This window comes from Eriocheir sinensis, chromosome 40 (genome assembly GCF_024679095.1).
Source record: "Eriocheir sinensis breed Jianghai 21 chromosome 40, ASM2467909v1, whole genome shotgun sequence".
Lineage (NCBI taxonomy): Eukaryota > Metazoa > Arthropoda > Malacostraca > Decapoda > Varunidae > Eriocheir > Eriocheir sinensis.
In genome coordinates, this window is record NC_066548.1 from 10,328,635 (window position 1) to 10,347,475 (window position 18,841).

At 51.3% G+C, this 18,841-nt stretch overlaps 1 protein-coding gene across 1 annotated transcript in view; it reads left to right on the forward strand.

Moving 5' to 3' along the window:
* The window catches only part of LOC127009427 (uncharacterized), a 55,387-nt gene that overhangs the window by 2,009 nt on the left and 34,537 nt on the right, over window positions 1-18,841 (forward strand). The window contains exons 2-15 of the mRNA XM_050882522.1: window positions 4,028-4,174; window positions 7,618-7,770; window positions 7,867-7,959; window positions 8,123-8,250; window positions 8,580-8,694; window positions 9,093-9,281; window positions 9,545-9,654; window positions 9,983-10,072; window positions 10,222-10,321; window positions 16,621-16,842; window positions 17,405-17,557; window positions 17,640-17,732; window positions 17,887-18,014; window positions 18,186-18,300. Of these exons, the coding sequence (XP_050738479.1) occupies window positions 7,635-7,770; window positions 7,867-7,959; window positions 8,123-8,250; window positions 8,580-8,694; window positions 9,093-9,281; window positions 9,545-9,654; window positions 9,983-10,072; window positions 10,222-10,321; window positions 16,621-16,842; window positions 17,405-17,557; window positions 17,640-17,732; window positions 17,887-18,014; window positions 18,186-18,300 (1,672 nt within the window). The 5' untranslated portion in view covers window positions 4,028-4,174; window positions 7,618-7,634. The remainder of the gene's footprint in view (window positions 1-4,027; window positions 4,175-7,617; window positions 7,771-7,866; window positions 7,960-8,122; window positions 8,251-8,579; window positions 8,695-9,092; window positions 9,282-9,544; window positions 9,655-9,982; window positions 10,073-10,221; window positions 10,322-16,620; window positions 16,843-17,404; window positions 17,558-17,639; window positions 17,733-17,886; window positions 18,015-18,185; window positions 18,301-18,841) is intronic.

Consider the following 18,841-nt stretch of genomic DNA (forward strand, 5'->3'; position numbering starts at 1 on the left):
GTGGCGCAGCGCAACATTGTACCCACGCCACACCGTGGCGCAGCGCAGCACATTGTACCCACGCCACACCGTGGCGCAGCGCAGCACATTGTACCCACGCCACACCGTGGCGCAGCGCAGCACATTGTACCCACGCCACACCGTGGCGCAGCGCAACACATTGTACCCACGCCACCCCGTGGCGCAGCGCAGCACATTGTACCCACGACACACCGTGGCGCAGCGCAGCACATTGTACCCACGCCACACCGTGGCGCAGCGCAGCACATTGTACCCACGCCACACCGTGGCGCAGCGCAGCACATTGTACCCACGCCACACCGTGGCGCAGCGCAGCACATTGTACCCACGCCACACCGTGGCGCAGCGCAGCACATTGTACCCACGCCACACCGTGGCGCAGCGCAACACATTGTACCCACGCCACACCGTGGCGCAGCGCAGCACATTGTACCCACGCCACACCGTGGCGCAGCGCAGCAGCTTGTTCCCACGCCACACGGTGGCGCAGCGCACATTGTACCCACGCCACACCGTGGCGCAGCGCAACACATTGTACCCACGCCACACCGTGGCGCAGCGCAACACATTGTACCCACGCCACACCGTGGCGCAGCGCAGCACATTGTACCCACGCCACCGTGGCGCAGCGCAACACATTGTACCCACGCCACACCGTGGCGCAGCGCAACATTGTACCCACGCCACACCGTGGCGCAGCGCAGCACATTGTACCCACGCCACACCGTGGCGCAGCGCAGCACATTGTACCCACGCCACACCGTGGCGCAGCGCAGCACATTGTACCCACGCCACACCGTGGCGCAGCGCAGAACATTGTACCCACGCCACACCGTGGCGCAGCGCAGCACATTGTACCCACGCCACACCGTGGCGCAGCGCAGCACATTGTACCCACGCCACACCGTGGCGCAGCGCAGCACATTGTACCCACAACACACCGTGGCGCAGCGCAGCACATTGTACCCACAGCACACCGTGGCGCAGCGCAGCACATTGTACCCACAGCACACCGTGGCGCAGCGCAGCACATTGTACCCACAGCACACCGTGGCGCAGCGCAGCACATTGTACCCACAGCACACCGTGGCGCAGCGCAGCACATTGTACCCACAGCACACCGTGGCGCAGCGCAGCACATTGTACCCACAGCACGCCGTGGCGCAGCGCAGCACATTGTACCCACAGCACGCCGTGGCGCAGCGCAACACATTGTACCCACAGCACACCGTGGCGCAGCGCAACACATTGTACCCACAGCACACCGTGGCGCAGCGCAACACATTGTACCCACAGCACACCGTGGCGCAGCGCAACACATTGTACCCACAGCACACCGTGGCGCAGCGCAACACATTGTACCCACAGCACACCGTGGCGCAGCGCAACACATTGTACCCACAGCACACCGTGGCGCAGCGGAACACATTGTACCCACAACACACCGTGGCGCAGCGGAACACATTGTACCCACAACACACCGTGGCGCAGCGGAACACATTGTACCCACAGCACACCGTGGCGCAGCGGAACACATTGTACCCACAACACACCGTGGCGCAGCGGAACACATTGTACCCACAACACACCGTGGTGCAGCGCAACACATTGTACCCACAACACACCGTGGTGCAGCGCAACACATTGTACCCACAACACACCGTGGTGCACCGCAAGACATTTTACCCACAACACACCGTGCTGCAGAGCAAAACATTTTACCCACAACACACCGTGCTGCAGAGCAAAACATTTTACCCACAACACACCGTGCTGCAGAGCAAAACATTTTACCCACAACACACCGTGCTGCAGAGCAAAACATTTTACCCACAACACACCGTGCTGCAGAGCAAGACATTTTACCCACAACACACCGTGGTGCAGAGCAAGACATTTTACCCACAACACACCGTGCTGCAGAGCAAGACATTTTACCCACAACACACCGTGGTGCAGAGCAAAACATTTTACCCACAACACACCGTGGTGCAGAGCAAAACATTTTACCCACAACACACCGTGGTGCAGAGCAAGACATTTTACCCACAACACACCGTGGTGCAGAGCAAGACATTTTACCCACAACACACCGTGGCGCAGCGCAACAATTTGTACCCACAACACACCGTGGTGCAGCGCAACACATTTTACCCACAACACCGTGGTGCAGAGCAAGACATTTTACCCACAACACACCGTGGTGCAGAGCAAGACATTTTACCCACAACACACCGTGGTGCAGAGCAAAACATTTTACCCACAACACACCGTGCTGCAGAGCAAGACATTTTACCCACAACACACCGTGGTGCAGCGCAAGACATTTTACCCACAACACACCGTGCTGCAGCGCAAGACATTTTACCCACAACACACCGTGCTGCAGCGCAAGACATTTTACCCACAACACACCGTGGTGCAGCGCAAGACATTTTACCCACAACACACCGTGGTGCAGCGCAAGACATTTTACCCACAACACACCGTGGTGCAGCGCAAGACATTTTACCCACAACACACCGTGGTGCAGCGCAACACATTTTACCCACAACACACCGTGGTGCAGCGCAGCACATTGTACCCACAACACACCGTGGTGCAGCGCAACACATTTTACCCACAACACAACGTGGTGCAGAGCAACATAGTTGTACCTTAATCCGGATCCCAAGGTTGCCACACCGATCCTACGAAAGGCACCGGACTGTGTCATGTATCAGACGAGAACAAAAGGAATTATTAAGACTTTGCATCTCACTTTTGTGATTATAATTTTTTTTTTGCTGGAAAATTTTAATACATTTTAAATTAACCAATAAGTGAGTGTCCTCCAATCACATCCCTTCGTTTCGTCCTACATTCTGGGACGCCTCGGTATTGCTCATTTTCATATATATTCTTAACAGCATTTTGTACCAAGAAGCACAAAACACAAAACACAAAAATGTTGGAAATACTTGGCAGCACATGAGACAACTTTAAATCGGCAACTCTCATCGCCTACAGTGCATAATTCAGCCCAATCAGTTACCATCCGCCAGACTCTCGCTACAGGAGCACGGCACTCGGCTACCCTGTTTTACCTATTCTTTCATCAACAAGAATCGGCAGTGAACTCAGTTTCTGTGACGCTACTGACCCTGGGGATGTCTTGGGTCCAGCACAACAGGTCACCACGAGACATTCAGGACTTTAATACAAAAAGTACACAATATGGTTCGGTAGCAGCAACTCTGCAACCCCACTTTTTTTTTACAGCAGAGGGAACCCCTCAAGGGCAAAAAAAAATAAAAATAATAATAATAATAAAAAAGCACGCCACTCGCTGCTCCAATAAAAGAGTTCAGTGGAGTTGCCCAAAGATAAGTCAATTTCGGGAGGAGAGGTGTCCTGATACCCTCCTCTTGAAAGAGTTCATGTCGTAGGCAGGAGGAAATACAGATGAAAGAAGATTGTTCCAGAGTTTACCTGCGTGAGGGTGAAAGAGTGAAGATGCTGGTTAGCTCGTGCGTAAGGGATTTGGACAGTAAAGGGATGAGCTTGAGTAGATAGTCGTGTGCGGCGAGGCCGCGGGAGGGGGGGAGGCATGCAGTTAGCAAGTTCAGAAGAGCAGTCGGCGTGAAAATATCGATAGAAGATAGAGAGGCAACATGGCGGTGGAATTTAAGAGGTAGAAGACTATCAGTAAGAGGAGGAGAGCTGATGAGACGAAGAACCTTAGACTCCACTCTGTCCAAGAGTGCTGTGTGAGTGGAGCCCCCCACACGTGAGATGCATAATCCATGCGGTGTGTTCCCACTGCACTGAGCGACCCTTGAGCGGGGCAGAGTGAAGAGGCGTGATAAGGCAAAGATATCATCTTCTAATTTTGAAGAATCTTAATTATGATAAAAATATGTTTTTAAGTACAAAACAAATTACTGAGATATAAGATTAAACTCACCCATGTATCAATGTTATGTCTCCACGATTGAAGTGATTATGACCCTCACCATAACAATAGGGAAGCTAATGATAGTATCGTGTGCCATCGAGAACGTCACTGGTATATGTCTCGGGTTATTTTCGTCGTAGGGTCAGTGCGTTCCCTACTGCCGAGAGACGTGTAAGCCTGCTCCACTTCTCATCGCCTTTCTTCCTTAATTATCAGGTAAGAAACCAGGTCTGAATATTTGAGGAAGTTAATCGTACGAGTCTCTTTCTGTCTCAAACGAGGAAGTTAATCTTACGTGAACGTCTTTGTCTCACTGAGGAAGCTACATTTTCGAGCTTTCTCCTCCTCCTCCTCCTGCTACTGCTACTACTACTGCTACGACTACTGCTACTACTACTACTACTACTACTACTACTAATACTGCTCTGCTGCTACTATTACTAATACTGCTCTGCTGCTACTACTACTAATACTGCTCTGCTGCTACTACTAATACTAATACTGCATAACAACTACAACATAATGGCAACAACAACAACTACTGGTACTGGTTCAACAACAACTACTGTGTAATACTGCTCTGGCTGGTGGCGATGGCAGCAACAACTGGTGGCTGCTGGCATGGCGATGGCAGCAACAGTGGTGGTGGCACAGCTAGCAACATGAAAAAAGCAACGGTGGGTGGTGCATGTTACAGCAGCAACATGGTGGCGATGTGACGACAACAGCAACAACAGTGCTGGTGGCGATGGCTGACGGCAGCAGCTGGTGGTGGCGATGGTGGCGGCAAACAGTGATGGGCGGCAGCAGCAGCTGGTGCTGGGTGCTGATTGATGTGGCGACAACGTGGTGGCGGTGGCTGAGTGGCGTGTGACAGTGGCTGGTGGCGATAATGACAGCAACGGCAGCAATTGTGACAGCAACAGATGGCGATAAGCAGCAGCAACAACAACAACAACAGTGATGGTCAGTGGTGCTGGTGGCGACAACAACAACAACAGTGGCAACAACGGCTTATTCAGTGGATAACGATAGCTGACAACAGCGATAAGCAACAGCGATATTGACGACAGCGGTGGCTGGTGGCGACGACGGCAACGCTGGCGATAATGACTGACAGCAGCAACGGCGATGGCTGGTGGTGGGATGGCGGCGGCATTTGGCTGATTGGCGATGACGGCGGCAACGTTTGGCTGGAACGGCGATGGCAACAGCAGCTGAATTGGCGATGTGGTTGCGGCGGCAGCTGGTGGCGATGTGGCGAGCAGCTGGGTGATTGGCAGGTGGCGATGGCTGACTGACGCTGGGTGGCGATAATTGCTGCTGGTGGCAATAGATGGGGTGTGGTGGCAATAGCAACAGCAGCAACGGTTGGCTGGTGATCATGACGGCTGGCAATTTGGCGTTGGTGCAGTGGGTTGGCAACGGTTGCTGGTGCGATGGCGCTGGCAACAGCCGTTTGGCCTGGTGGCGATGGCAGCAACGTTGGTGGCGATGAACATTGAGTGGCGATGGCAACGACAACGGTTAACAGCAACGATAATCGCTGGCAGCAACAGCTGAGTGGCGATGGCAAACAGCAGCTGGTGGTGGGCAAGCAGCTGTGGTGGCGATGGGGCAACGGTTGGTGGGGTGGCGATGGCTGGGGTGGCGATTGGCGATAGCGGCAACAACAACAGCTGGTGGCTGGTGGCGATGTGACAGCAACAACGATTGGCGATGGTGACAGCAACAGTGGCGATGACGGCAACAACAGCGATGGCGATCATGGTGCAACAGTGCTGGTGGCGGCAACAACAACAACAACAACAACTGGTGGTTGATGGTGGCGATTGGCAATGGCAGCAGCTGGTGAAATGGCAACAGCAACAACTGGTGTGATGGCAGCAGCAACAACGGTTGGTGGCAACGATGGCAACAACGCTGGCTGATTGGCGACAGCAACGCTGGGTGCGGTGGTGGCGGCAACTGCTGGTGGCGATAACGGTGGCTGCTGCTGGTGGCGATGAACGGCAGCAGCAACAACATGGTGGCGATATTGGCAGACGCTGCTGCGTGGTGGCGATGGCCGGCAACGGCAACTGGTGGCGATGGCGGCGGCGGTGGTGAGTGCTGGTGGCGATATTTGGCGGCGGCACGCTGGTGCTGAGTGGCGATGGCGACGGCAACAGTGCTGGTAGCTGATGGCGATAACGGCGGCAGCACAGTGCTGGTGGCGATAGCGGCAACAACGCTGGTAACGATGTGACAGCAACAGTGTGGCGATGACAACGCTTATGCTGTTAGCGATGGCAACTATGGTGCTGGTGGCGGTCAGCAACTGCTGCTGGTGTGGTGGCAATGGCTGTGGCGATAACGCTGCTGGTGGCGATAACAGCAGCTGGGGCGATGACGAGCAGCTTGGCTGCTGATGCTGATGGCTGGCGCTGGTGGCAATCTGGATGCTGGTGCTGGTGGCAATGCGGCGGCAACAGTGATGCTGGTGGCGATGCTGTCTGGTTAACGCTGCTGGTGGTGGCGATAACAGTTAACGCTGCTGGTAACGATACGGCAAACAGCTATGGTGTCGATAACTGCTGCGCTGCTGGTGGCAGCATGCGGGTTAACAACTGGTGGCGATAGGTTAACAACAACAACTGCTGGTGTGGTGGCAACAACAACAGTGGCGATGGCAACTGGTGCTGACTGACAACAGCAACCTGGTAATGTAGGCAACAACAGTAACATGCTGGCAACAACAACAACAACAACAACAACAACGCTGCTGATAGTGCTTTGGTGGCAATGTAACATGCTGCTGCTGATGATGGTAGCATGTGGCTGCTGCTGCCTGATGGTGGCAACAACACTTGCTACGGACAACAGCAATTGGTGGCATGAGCAACAACAACGCTGGTGATAGCGGCAACAATTGGCGGTGCAACGGCGGTATGACAACAGCATTGAGTGGTGGTGGCAAGAGGTGGCAACAACGGTGCTGGTGGCGGCAACAACAGTGGTGGTCAGTGGCAGCAGCAAAACAGCGGTGTGGTGGCAGCAGCAGCAACAGTGGGTGGTGACGGCAACAGCAGCAACAGACGGCAACAGGTGGTAAGTGTGCGGCAGCAACGATGACAGCAGCAGCGGTGGTGGCAGGTGGCGTGGCTGTGGCAACGGTGCTGGTGGCAACAAATGTGAAAAGCAGCAGCAGCTGGTGTGATGGCGAGTGGCGAATGACAGCAACAGCTGGTGGCGATGGCGGCAACATTGGTGGCGATGGTGACGTAACGATGTGATACTGCTGGCAAATGTGGCTATGACTACAGCTGGTGGTCGGTGGCGATGGTGACTGCTTGGCTGGTACTACTAATACTGCTGACTGCTACTGCTACGGTGTGTGACTATATAGTGGCGATGGCCGCTACTAATACTACTAATACTAATACTGCTACTACTAATACTAATACTGCTACTACTAATAGTAATACTGCTACTACTAATACTGATACTACTACTAATGATACTGATACTACTAATAATAATACTCATACTACTACTACTGGTGCTACTGCTGCTACTAATGTTGCTACTACTGCTACTGCTACTACTACTACTAATAGTGCTGCTACTACTACTACTACAACATTTAATATTTTAATACTAACTCACGACCTCTGCAGGTGCGTCAGCGGGCAGCATGCTGCTGGAGGTAGTGGTGGCGGTGCTGGTGGTGGTGCTTAGCGTGAAGGTGTACACCATCGTCACGGCTGGCCGCTGCACCAGCACCAGGTCCATGGCGGGCAAGACGGTCATCATTACTGGCGCCACGGCAGGTGTGTGTGTGTGTGTGTGTGTGTGTGTGTGTGTGTGTGTGTGTACCATTCACCAATACACATTGAAACACAAACTCTGTATTCGTCTCCCTTCAGGCATCGGGAAGGAGACGGCTCGTGACCTGCTGCGGCGCGGTGCCCGCGTCATCATCGCCTGCAGGAACATGGAGAAGAGTACCAGGGTGGCCGGTGAGTGTCGCGGGGAGGGGGAGGAACATAAAACTATGCAAGGATGCTCAACAGGTCAAGGTCATCAGCTGTCTCCGTCAGGTCAAGTTCACTAGGTGTCCTTCAGGCAAGGGTCAGAGGACGTAACCAGTAGCACAGGTACTAACACAGGTGTTCGCCACAGGTGAACTGCGGGACGACGTGGGCAGCGTCGGGGAGGTGGTGGTGCGTCACCTCGACACCTCTGACCTCACCTCCGTCAGGACCTTCGCCAAGGAGGTGCTGGACACCGAGAAGGCCATCCACGTGCTGGTGGGTGGCGCGTGAAGGCGGGGAGGGAGTGGGGGGCGGCAGGGAACGGGGAAAGCCTGGAGGGTGGTAGGAAGGGATCGGGATGGGGCATGTGAAAAATCTGAGCTTTTATAATAGAGGGAAAATGCGACCAATAATAAACAAGTTGTAAAGACGAAAAATCAACAAAGATATTGTGCACCTGCTGCTAACACACAGCCTCTTCCTCTTGCCTCTCCTTGTCTGTGTTATCGTCAGTTTGTAACGGTCTGGCTCATCATCGCCTGGCCATGCTCAAGCTAACATATCATCTGCATTGTGTTCCTCTCACCATGTCCTTCTGTCCGCAGGTCAACAACGCGGGCATGTACAGCCCGGGGGAACGAAAGGTTACAGCGAACGCCCTCGAGCTGACCATGGCGACCAACCACTTCGGTCACTTCCTGCTGACCAACCTGCTGCTTGGTGAGACGAGTCATCCGGTGGCGGAGGTGCTACAACCACTACAGATAGCAGCAGCCAATACAAATACTACTATTACAATTACTTCTACTACTATTACTACTACTTCTGCTATTACTGCTATTACTTCTACTACTACAAATACTACTACTGTTTCTGCTATTTTTATTATTGTTGTTGTTGTTGTTGTTATTATTACTATTGCTGCAGCAATTATTAATACTATTATTATTACTATTATAGTTATTTGTAATATTATTATTATTATTATCAGCAGTAGTAGTAGTAGTAGTAGTAGTAGTAGTAGTCGTTTTATTATCAACAAAGATTTAAAGCTTAAACCGCTGATAAAAGACCTTATTCAGCACTAAAGGTCAACTAATCGTATTTTGCCTCCGCAGGTCGCCTGAAGGAGTCAGTGCAGAGTCGTATCATCAACGTGTCATCCGAGGCCTACAAATGGCCTGGCGAGAAGGATATGAAAGATCTGGCGATGAACATCACGTACTCGCCGTTTCACGCCTATTCCGTCAGCAAGCTGTGTAACGTTCTCTTCACCCGTGAACTTGCTGATAGGATGGCTGGCACGGGTGAGATACCCTAAGCGTATGGTTACAATTAGTCTTCAGTGTTCAAACCCATTCCACCTGAGGGGCATTCGGGGATCAATGGTAGTGATCGTCTCGTGCATCCTGACATTGGTGTGCACGTCGTTTATGGGGAAGTAGGGTCTTTGGGAAAAAAAGTTGTATTGGCAATTTTTTCGTTTCTTGCTTGGTTGATCATTTCTGTCATGTACTATTTTATAAAGGCTCCTTTCGCCTCAACCTTGCAATTTCTTCCTCCCCGCCAGGCGTGACGGTCAACAGCCTCCACCCAGGCTTCGTGAAGACAGACATTATAACCACAAAGTTCAGTTTGTTCTTGTTCACCATTTACATCGGGACGTTCTTCGCCGCAAAGGTAAAGAACATTTAAATCGTCTCTCTCTCTCTCTCTCTCTCTCTCTCTCTCTCTCTCTCTCTCTCTCTCTCTCTCTCTCTCTCTCTCTCTCTCTCTCTCTCTCTCTCTCTCTCTCTCTCTCTCTCTCTCTCTCTCTCTCTCTCTATCTCTCTCTCTCTCTCTCTCTCTCTCTCTCTCTCTCTCTCTCTCTCTCTCTCTCTCTCTCTCTCTCTCTCTCTCTCTCTCTCTCTCTCTCTCTCTCTCTCTCTCTCTCTCTCTCTCTTCTCCATTCCGCATTTTTTATAACTCCTCTCCTTATATCTTTATATCTATCTATCTCTCCATCCAGGACGTGGTCACCGGCGCCCAGACCACCATCCATCTGGCGGTGTCGGAGGAGGTGGAGGGTGTGACCGGCCGCTACTTCGCTGACTGCAAAGTAACATGATACATACACATAGACATAAGCACACACACACACACACACACACACACACTCACAGGTATAATGTTGATGACACAACTGTACTATATTACAAAACATCACTGCCAACCCTTCACCTCAGTAATGGCGTCTCACACCTGCAGGAGACAGCCACCACCGAGCTGGCGCGCCGCAAGGACCTGGCCACCGCCCTGTGGGAGGCCAGCGTGAAGGCCGTGGGGCTGCAGCAGCACGAGACACGCTGTTGACCTCGGACCCACTGACCCACCACTCCCTCGCTTGGCATCGGTTACCTTGTTGCCCTCAATACGGTGTTCTTCCGCAGCTGGCGGTGACCACCTTCATGTAGTCAAGTGTTTGCCAACATGTGGTCAGGCCGGATTCCTTCCCCCTCCTCCCTCATCTCTTAGCTTTGAGCAGCACTGCTGACCTTCAAGCTTATGTCGTATGCTGGTGAAGCCGCTGCCCCCAACACAGCGTGCTTCCCCGAGCCTGCCGCTGGCCCAGTTTGCGGTGAGGTTGCGATGTTTGCTAGCTCATGGCCAGGCCGCCTCCACCTGACCTCCCTGTTCCGTCCTGGGTTATCTCCCCCCTGGCCATCCATGGATAAGGCGTGCTCGTATTTGTGGTTTCTCTTCAAACTACTCACGTTCACAGTGTATCCTCAATAATCCTTTCAAGATGAGTTGTTATTATTAGGAATGTTTACGGGATTGTGGCGCCATTTCATAACAATCTTGTTCCACTTCCGGCCGTCCGCCGCGCACTCATGATTACTTAATGATTACACGTTACTGTTGAGGCCTATAGTTAGTCATACCGATAATAATTATCCAAACATGTTGGTCTGTATTTATAAATATAATGTATAACAACTCCGTGAGAGGAGGAGGGTGAAACAAAATGCCTTAATATGAAAAATAGCATCTTTAAGCATCCCTGTACTATATCATATTTATTTATTCCCTTAATCAGATGTTAAAGTATTAACCACAACACATTACAGCATTTCATTATAAGTGCCTCCAGAGACGGAGGTCCCAAGTGGTAGATTTTTTATCATTTGTACCCACAACACACCGTGGTGCAGAGCAACACATTGTACCCACAACACACCGTGGTGCAGGGCAACACATTGCACCCACAACACACCGTAGTGCAGGGCAACACATTGTACCCACAACACACCGTGGTGCAGGGCAACACATAGTACCCACAACACACCGTGGTGCAGGGCAACACATTGTACCCACAACACACCGTGGTGCAGAGCAACCCATAGTACCCACAACACACCGTGGTGCAGGGCAACACATTGCACCCACAACACACCGTGGTGCAGAGCAACACATTGTACCCACAACACACCGTGGTGCAGAGCAACACATTGTACCCACAACACACCGTGGTGCAGAGCAACACATTGTACTCACAACACACCGTGGTGCAGAGCAACACATTGTACCCACAACACACCGTGGTGCAGGGCAACACATTGTACCCACAACACACCGTGGTGCAGAGCAACACATTGTACCCACAACACACCGTGGTGCAGAGCAACACATTGTACCCACAACACACCGTGGTGCAGGGCAACACATTGTACCCTCAACACACGGCTGTGCAGAGCAACACATTGTACCCACAACACACCGTGGTGCTGAGCAACACATTGTACCCATAACACACCGTGGTGCAGAGCAACCCATAGTACCCACAACACACCGTGGTGCAGGGCAACACATTGCACCCACAACACACCGTGGTGCAGGGCAACACATTGCACCCACAACACACCGTGGTGCAGAGCAACACATTGTACCCATAACACACCGTGGTGCAGAGCAACACATTGTACCCACAACACACCGTGGTGCAGGGCAACACATTGTACCCTCAACACACGGCTGTGCAGAGCAACACATTGTACCCACAACACACCGTGGTGCTGAGCAACACATTGTACCCATAACACACCGTGGTGCAGGGCAACACATTGTACCCACAACACACGGCGGTGCAGAGCAACACATTGTACCCACAACACACCGTGGTGCAGAGCAACACATTGTACCCACAACACACCGTGGTGCAGGGCAATACATGGTACCCACAACACACCGTGGTGCAGAGCAACACATTGTACCCACAACACACCGTGGTGCAGGGCAACACATGGTACCCGCAACACACCGTGGTGCAGGGCAACACATGTTATCCACAACACACCGTGGTACAGGGCAACACATTGTACCCACAACACACCATGGTACAGGCAATACATTGTACCCACAACACACCGTGGTGCAGGGCAACACATTGTACCCACAACACACCGTGGTACAGGGCAACACATGGTACCCACAACACACCATGGTGCAGGGCAACACAGTGTACTCACAACACACCGTGGTGCAGAGCAACACATTGTACCCACAACACACCGTGGTGCAGAGCAACACATTGTACCCACAACACACCGTGGTGCAGAGCAACACATTGTACCCACAACACACCGTGGTGCAAAGCAACACATTGTACCCACAACACACCGTGGTGCAGAGCAACACATTGTACCCACAACACACCGCGGTGCAGAGCAACACATTGTACCCACAACACACCGTGGTGCAAAGCAACACATTGTACCCACAACATACCGCGGTGCAGAGCAACACATTGTACCCACAACACACCGCGGTGCAGGGCAACACATTGTACCCACAACACACCGCGGTGCAGAGCAACACATTGTACCCACAACACACCGCGGTGCAGGGCAACACATTGTACCCACAACACACCGCGGTGCAGGGCAACACATTGTACCCACAACACACCGTGGTGCAAAGCAACACATTGTACCCACAACACACCGTGGTGCAAAGCAACACATTGTACCCACAATACACCGTGGTGCAAAGCAACACATTGTACCCACAACACACCGCGGTGCAGAGCAACACATTGTACCCACAACACACCGTGGTGCAGAGCAACACATTGTACCCACAACACACCGTGGTGCAGAGCAACACATTGTACCCACAACACACCGCGGTGCAAAGCAACACATTGTACCCACAACACACCGTGGTGCAAAGCAACACATTGTACCCACAACACACCGCGGTGCAGAGCAACACATTGTACCCACAACACACCGCGGTACAGGGCAACACATTGTACCCACAACACACCGCGGTACAGGGCAACACATTGTACCCACAACACACCGCGGTACAGGGCAACACATTGTACCCACAACACACCGCGGTACAGGGCAACACATTGTACCCACAACACACCGCGGTGCAGGGCAACACATTGTACCCACAACACACCGTGGTGCAGGGCGACACATTGTACCCACAACACACCGTGGTGCAGGGCAACACATTGTACCCACAACACACCGTGGTGCAGGGCAACACATTGTACCCACAACACACCGTGGTGCAGAGCAACACATTGTACTCACAACACACCGTGGTGCAGGGCGACACATTGTACCCACAACACACCGTGGTGCAGGGCGACACATTGTACCCACAACACACCGTGGTGCAGGGCAACACATTGTACCCACAACACACGGCGGTGCAGGGCGACACATTGTACCCACAACACACCGTGGTGCAGGGCGACACATTGTACCCACAACACACCGTGGTGCAGGGCAACACATTGTACCCACAACACACCGTGGTGCAGAGCAACACATTGTACCCTCAACACACGGCGGTGTAGGGCGACACATTGTACCCACAACACACCGTGGTGCAGGGCGACACATTGTACCTACAACACACCGTGGTGCAGAGCAACACATTGTACCCACAACACACCGTGGTGCAGAGCAACACATTGTACCCTCAACACACGGCGGTGTAGGGCGACACATTCGTATATACATCCCGTTCCCAAGGTTACCACACCAATCGTATAAAAGGTACCAGACTGTGACTCGTACCAGACGAGAACAAAATGAGCCCTAAGGCTTTCCATCTCACTGTTGTGATTAAAACTTTTTGGTTGGTAAATTTTAATACATTTTAAATCAACCAATAAACGAGTGTCCCCCAATCACAACCTCTCGTTCCGTCCTAGATTCTGGGCGGCCACGATATCGCTCATCTCCACATATATTCTTTGGCATCATTTCGTACCAAGAAGCACACCGACTGTACACAAGACAGGAAAATGTGTGGGATAGTCTTGGCAGCACATGTGGCAGCATTAAACTGGCAACCCGCAGCGCCTTTAGTGTTTGATTCAATCCAATCAGCTACCATCCGCCAGGCTCTCGCTACAGGAGCACGTCAACAAGAACCTACAACGGACTCTGTGTTTCTGTGACGCAACTGATGCTGGGGAAGTCTTGGGTCCAGCATAACAGGTCACCACAAGGTATACAGGACTTTAATACAACAAGTACACAATATGGTTCATAAACACCAAATCGACAACCCTGCCCCGGCCTGCCCACTGCACTGACCTTGAGCGAGGCAGTGTAGAGACGTGATGAGTCAGTGCTAAATTATCGCCCTTTTATCTTGAGGAATTATGACTAGAATTGAATTATATGTCTAAGTATCAAAGAAATTATTGAGATATGAGATAGTATTCACCAATGTATTAGTGTTATATGTTTACAATTGTATGACTTCCACTATAACAAAAGGAGGACTTATGACTGCCCTGTTATTATGAGGGTCGTGGGGGTCAGTGATCTCCATGACTATATCTTCGCCTCTCTACTTAATCATCAGTTAAGGAAGCACGTCTGACATATTGAAGAAGTTAATCGTTCGTGCCTATATTTCTGTATCTCAAACTCGGCTGTGTGTTATGCAGTGGGGTTGTTAATCTTACGAGCGTCTCTTTCTCTATCATTGAGGAGGTTAGTTTATCGAGCGTGTATCGCATAATCCTCCTCATGTGTCTAATTCGCTGAGGAAGTTAACCAGACTTGCAACGGGCCTCCCTTTATCTAAATGTCGATAACTTCCTGACATTGGACCCTCGCCATCCTCATCAACTTCCCTGCTGCTGTTGATGGCCTGGATGGTGACGGCTCCTCCCTCCCATGACACAAGACACTCCTATGTTTGTTGAACGATATTGCCTCACCGACACTCCCTCCCACCCGCATCCTTCCTCCAGACAAACAGCAGGTTTAATTATCCCCGTACTATATCATGTTTATTCACATTTTTTCATCAAATGTTAAATATGAAGGACAACACATTTCCAGCATTTCATATAAGGAACCATTGGAGACGGATGGTGACAAGCTGTTGTTCTATCACTTGCACTTGCAACACTTTTGTGCAGGCAACACATTTGAACCTGCTACACACCACAGTACAGAGAAACACATGTACCTACAACACACCATCGTACAAAGAAAGACATTTGTACCCGCAACACACCGTGGTGCATAGCAACACATTTATAGATACAACGCACTATGGAGCAGAGCAACACATTTGTACCTGCAGCACCCCATTGTGCAGAGCAATTCTCTCAGGCTCGCTTCACAGGAGCGTTTTTTCTTACCAAGAAGCGCACCACAAGTACTTGAGTCAGCAAAAAGTACACGGTATGGCTTATTAGCACCAAAATTAGGCAACCCTGTGAGTCGTTCCCACTGCACTGAGAGACACTTGAGCAGGTTACTCTAGTGGCGATAAGGCAATGCTATCCCCCGCCAACCTTGAGGAATCTTGATCAGGATAAGAATATGTATCTAGGTACCAAACAAACTATTAGATATGAGAAGTATTATTCATCTCTCTATATTATTGTTATATGTTTCCACTATTGAATTGACTGTATGCCCAACTTTATACCACTTGTTCATGATATATAGTAAAACATTAAGGAGGTTTTTAATAGTACCTGCTGCCCCCAAGCACAGCAGCAGTGTATATCTAGGTGTTATCAGCGTCGCGGGGCCAGTGCATTATTATTGCCTGCCGAAGGAGGTGTAGGCCCGCTCCTCTTCTCTTCGTCACTCCCAATCGGTAAGAAAGCGTGCATCTTTCTGCATCGCATAAACTCAGCCTAAGCCGCTGATAGACTTTTAAAGAGGGGATTGATGATCGGCACCAGGCTGTTAGTGACGCAGGCAAGTGTTTTATATACTGCTACCTTGACTGGATTGTCCTGTCCCTCCCCCGCGGGGCGCTCCTCTTAATTATATTTAGAGAGTTTCGCTAAAGTCAGGGTTGTTAGGTGGTCATCAAGACATATGGGAATTCTTAGGCCACTCGACGGTAACTATAAATTGCCAGCGTGTAGCAGCGGCGGGATTTGAACCCGGGTCCTCCAGGACACCATAGCACCACACTGACCACTCAGCCACCGCCTCGGCTGTGTGTTTGATTCATAGAGGAAGATAACCATATTTGTCCAATGCCTCTCTTTATCTGAACGCCGATAACTTTGACAATGAAACCTCGCCATCCTTATAAGCAACACCTCCCTGCTGCTGCTGTTTATGGCCAAGGGGTGACGGCTCCTCCCTCCCGCCGCACAAAACTCTCGTTGGTTAATGATGTTATTGCCTCGCCCACACTCCCTCCCTCCCAACCACATCTTTCCCCTAGACGTGGTCAATCAACGTCCCCTTCTGCCCCGCCCCGCCATGCACACCAGTGACTTGCTTGTTTGGCTGCCGCAGGACTTGGTGTGTGCGTGTTACCTGACCTACAAAGACAGCGGTAGCAGCAACAACAAAAACAACAACCACAAGCGTAAATATTTCGCCTCCTCCTCCTCCTCCTCCTCCTCCTACTACTACTACTACTACTACTACGACTACTACTACGACTACGACTACTACTACGACTACGACACACATAAAAGATTCCTCCACCCATACTTATTTTCCAGACAGATAATCATGGAGGGCTTCATAGCTTGGAGGCCATTAGCCCCAACTGTGCTCGCTAATGACTGTGTCATCCAACCATATAACTAATACTACTTAGCACTAAATCTATACATAACACCTTATCATCTATTGCGTCTAGATCTCCCTTTCCTCCTCTACTCATGTCACTCCCGACCCACCCTAATGTCACTCTCCACCACTGTGGCCTCATAGTCCATATTGGAGATGTTGGTGGCTTTTGGGCCAGTGTCTGGTGCCCCTGAGACATAGGATGGCCGACCTGAGCAGGGAGAACGAGAGGCGTCACCTCATCCAGGCGACAACGTGGCCCCTTGACTCTTACTTCTCCTACTAGTACTACGACAACTACTACCACTACCACTTTTAGTTTTACTACTCTAACACTACTCCTGACCCCTTAGGTGCGTCACCGGGCAGCATGCTGCTGGAGGTAGTGGTGGCGGTGCTGGTGGTGGTGCTTAGCGTGAAGGTGTACACCATCGTCACAGCTGGCCGCTGCACCAGCACCAGGTCCATGGCGGGCAAGACGGTCATCATTACTGGCGCCACGGCAGGTGTGTGTGTGTGTGTGTGTGTGTGTGTACCGTTCACTAGTACACATTGAAACACAAGCACTCAGTGTTCGCCTCCCTTCAGGCATCGGGAAGGAGACGGCTCGTGACCTGCTGCGGCGCGGTGCCCGCGTCATCATCGCCTGCAGGAACATGGAGAAGGGAGCCAGGGTGGCCGGTGAGTGTCGCGGGAGTGGGAGGAGCATTTACAGGTATGTTCTACGGGTCAAGATCATCATCTGTCTCTGTCAGGTCAAGTTCACTATGTGTCCTTCAGGGAAGGGTCACAAGACGTCATCAGTAACAGGTACTAACACAGGTGTTCGTCACAGGTGAGCTGAGGGCCGACGTGGGCAGCGTCGGGGAGGTGGTGGTGCGACACCTCGACACCTCCAACCTCGCCTCCGTCAGGACCTTCGCCAAGGAGGTGCTAGACACCGAAAAGGCAATCCACGTGCTGGTAGGTGGCGGTGTGGAGGCAGCGAGGGAGCGGGGGGCGGCAGGGGAACGGGGAAAGCCTGGAGGGCGGGTGGGTGAGCCTCTCCTTGTCCGGGTTCTCGTCTGTTTGTGAGTGTCAAGCTATGCACAATCTTTCCAGTGTGCCCTCTGCTATTTGTCTTCCTGTCCACAGATGAACAACGCGGGTATCCTTGGGCCAAACAAAAGACAGGTGACGACGGAAGGCCTCGAGCTGACCATGGCGACCAACCACTTCGGTCACTTCCTGCTGACCAACCTGCTGCTGGGTAAGACGGGTCGTCTGGTGGTGGGGTTCGTAGTGCCACAGCCACTGCTGCTACTATTTCTAATACTATTACTACTATTAATGTTTCTGCTACTACTAATAATAATAATAGTAATTATAGTAATAGTGATAATAATGATAGTGAATTATTATTGACTGCAGGTTTGGAAAAAAAACGTTTTTTTGTTAGTTTTTTTGGGAGTTTTATTATTTTTTTGTTTATTCCTCGTATTTATATGTAAATCAATTTAAATAAGCAATTAAAAAGTAGTCTACAGTAAAACAAAAGATCTGAAGTGTTATCTGAAGGATAGACACTTGTCTAGGTCCTGTTGATACAGATTGTTAACTTGTACTGTACAGGAAACGAACGGGTGAGGCTTGACTACCGGTCACTCAGCACTCCTCAGTTCCTCAGTCTCTCCTTGTCGTGAGTGAGAGGATTACACTGTTTAATTGTTGTGCTTAGCGGGGCACCCTGGTGCGGTTAGTATTTACCCTAATATATATTTAGTATAAATTATAGTTAAGAGTCAGAGAGG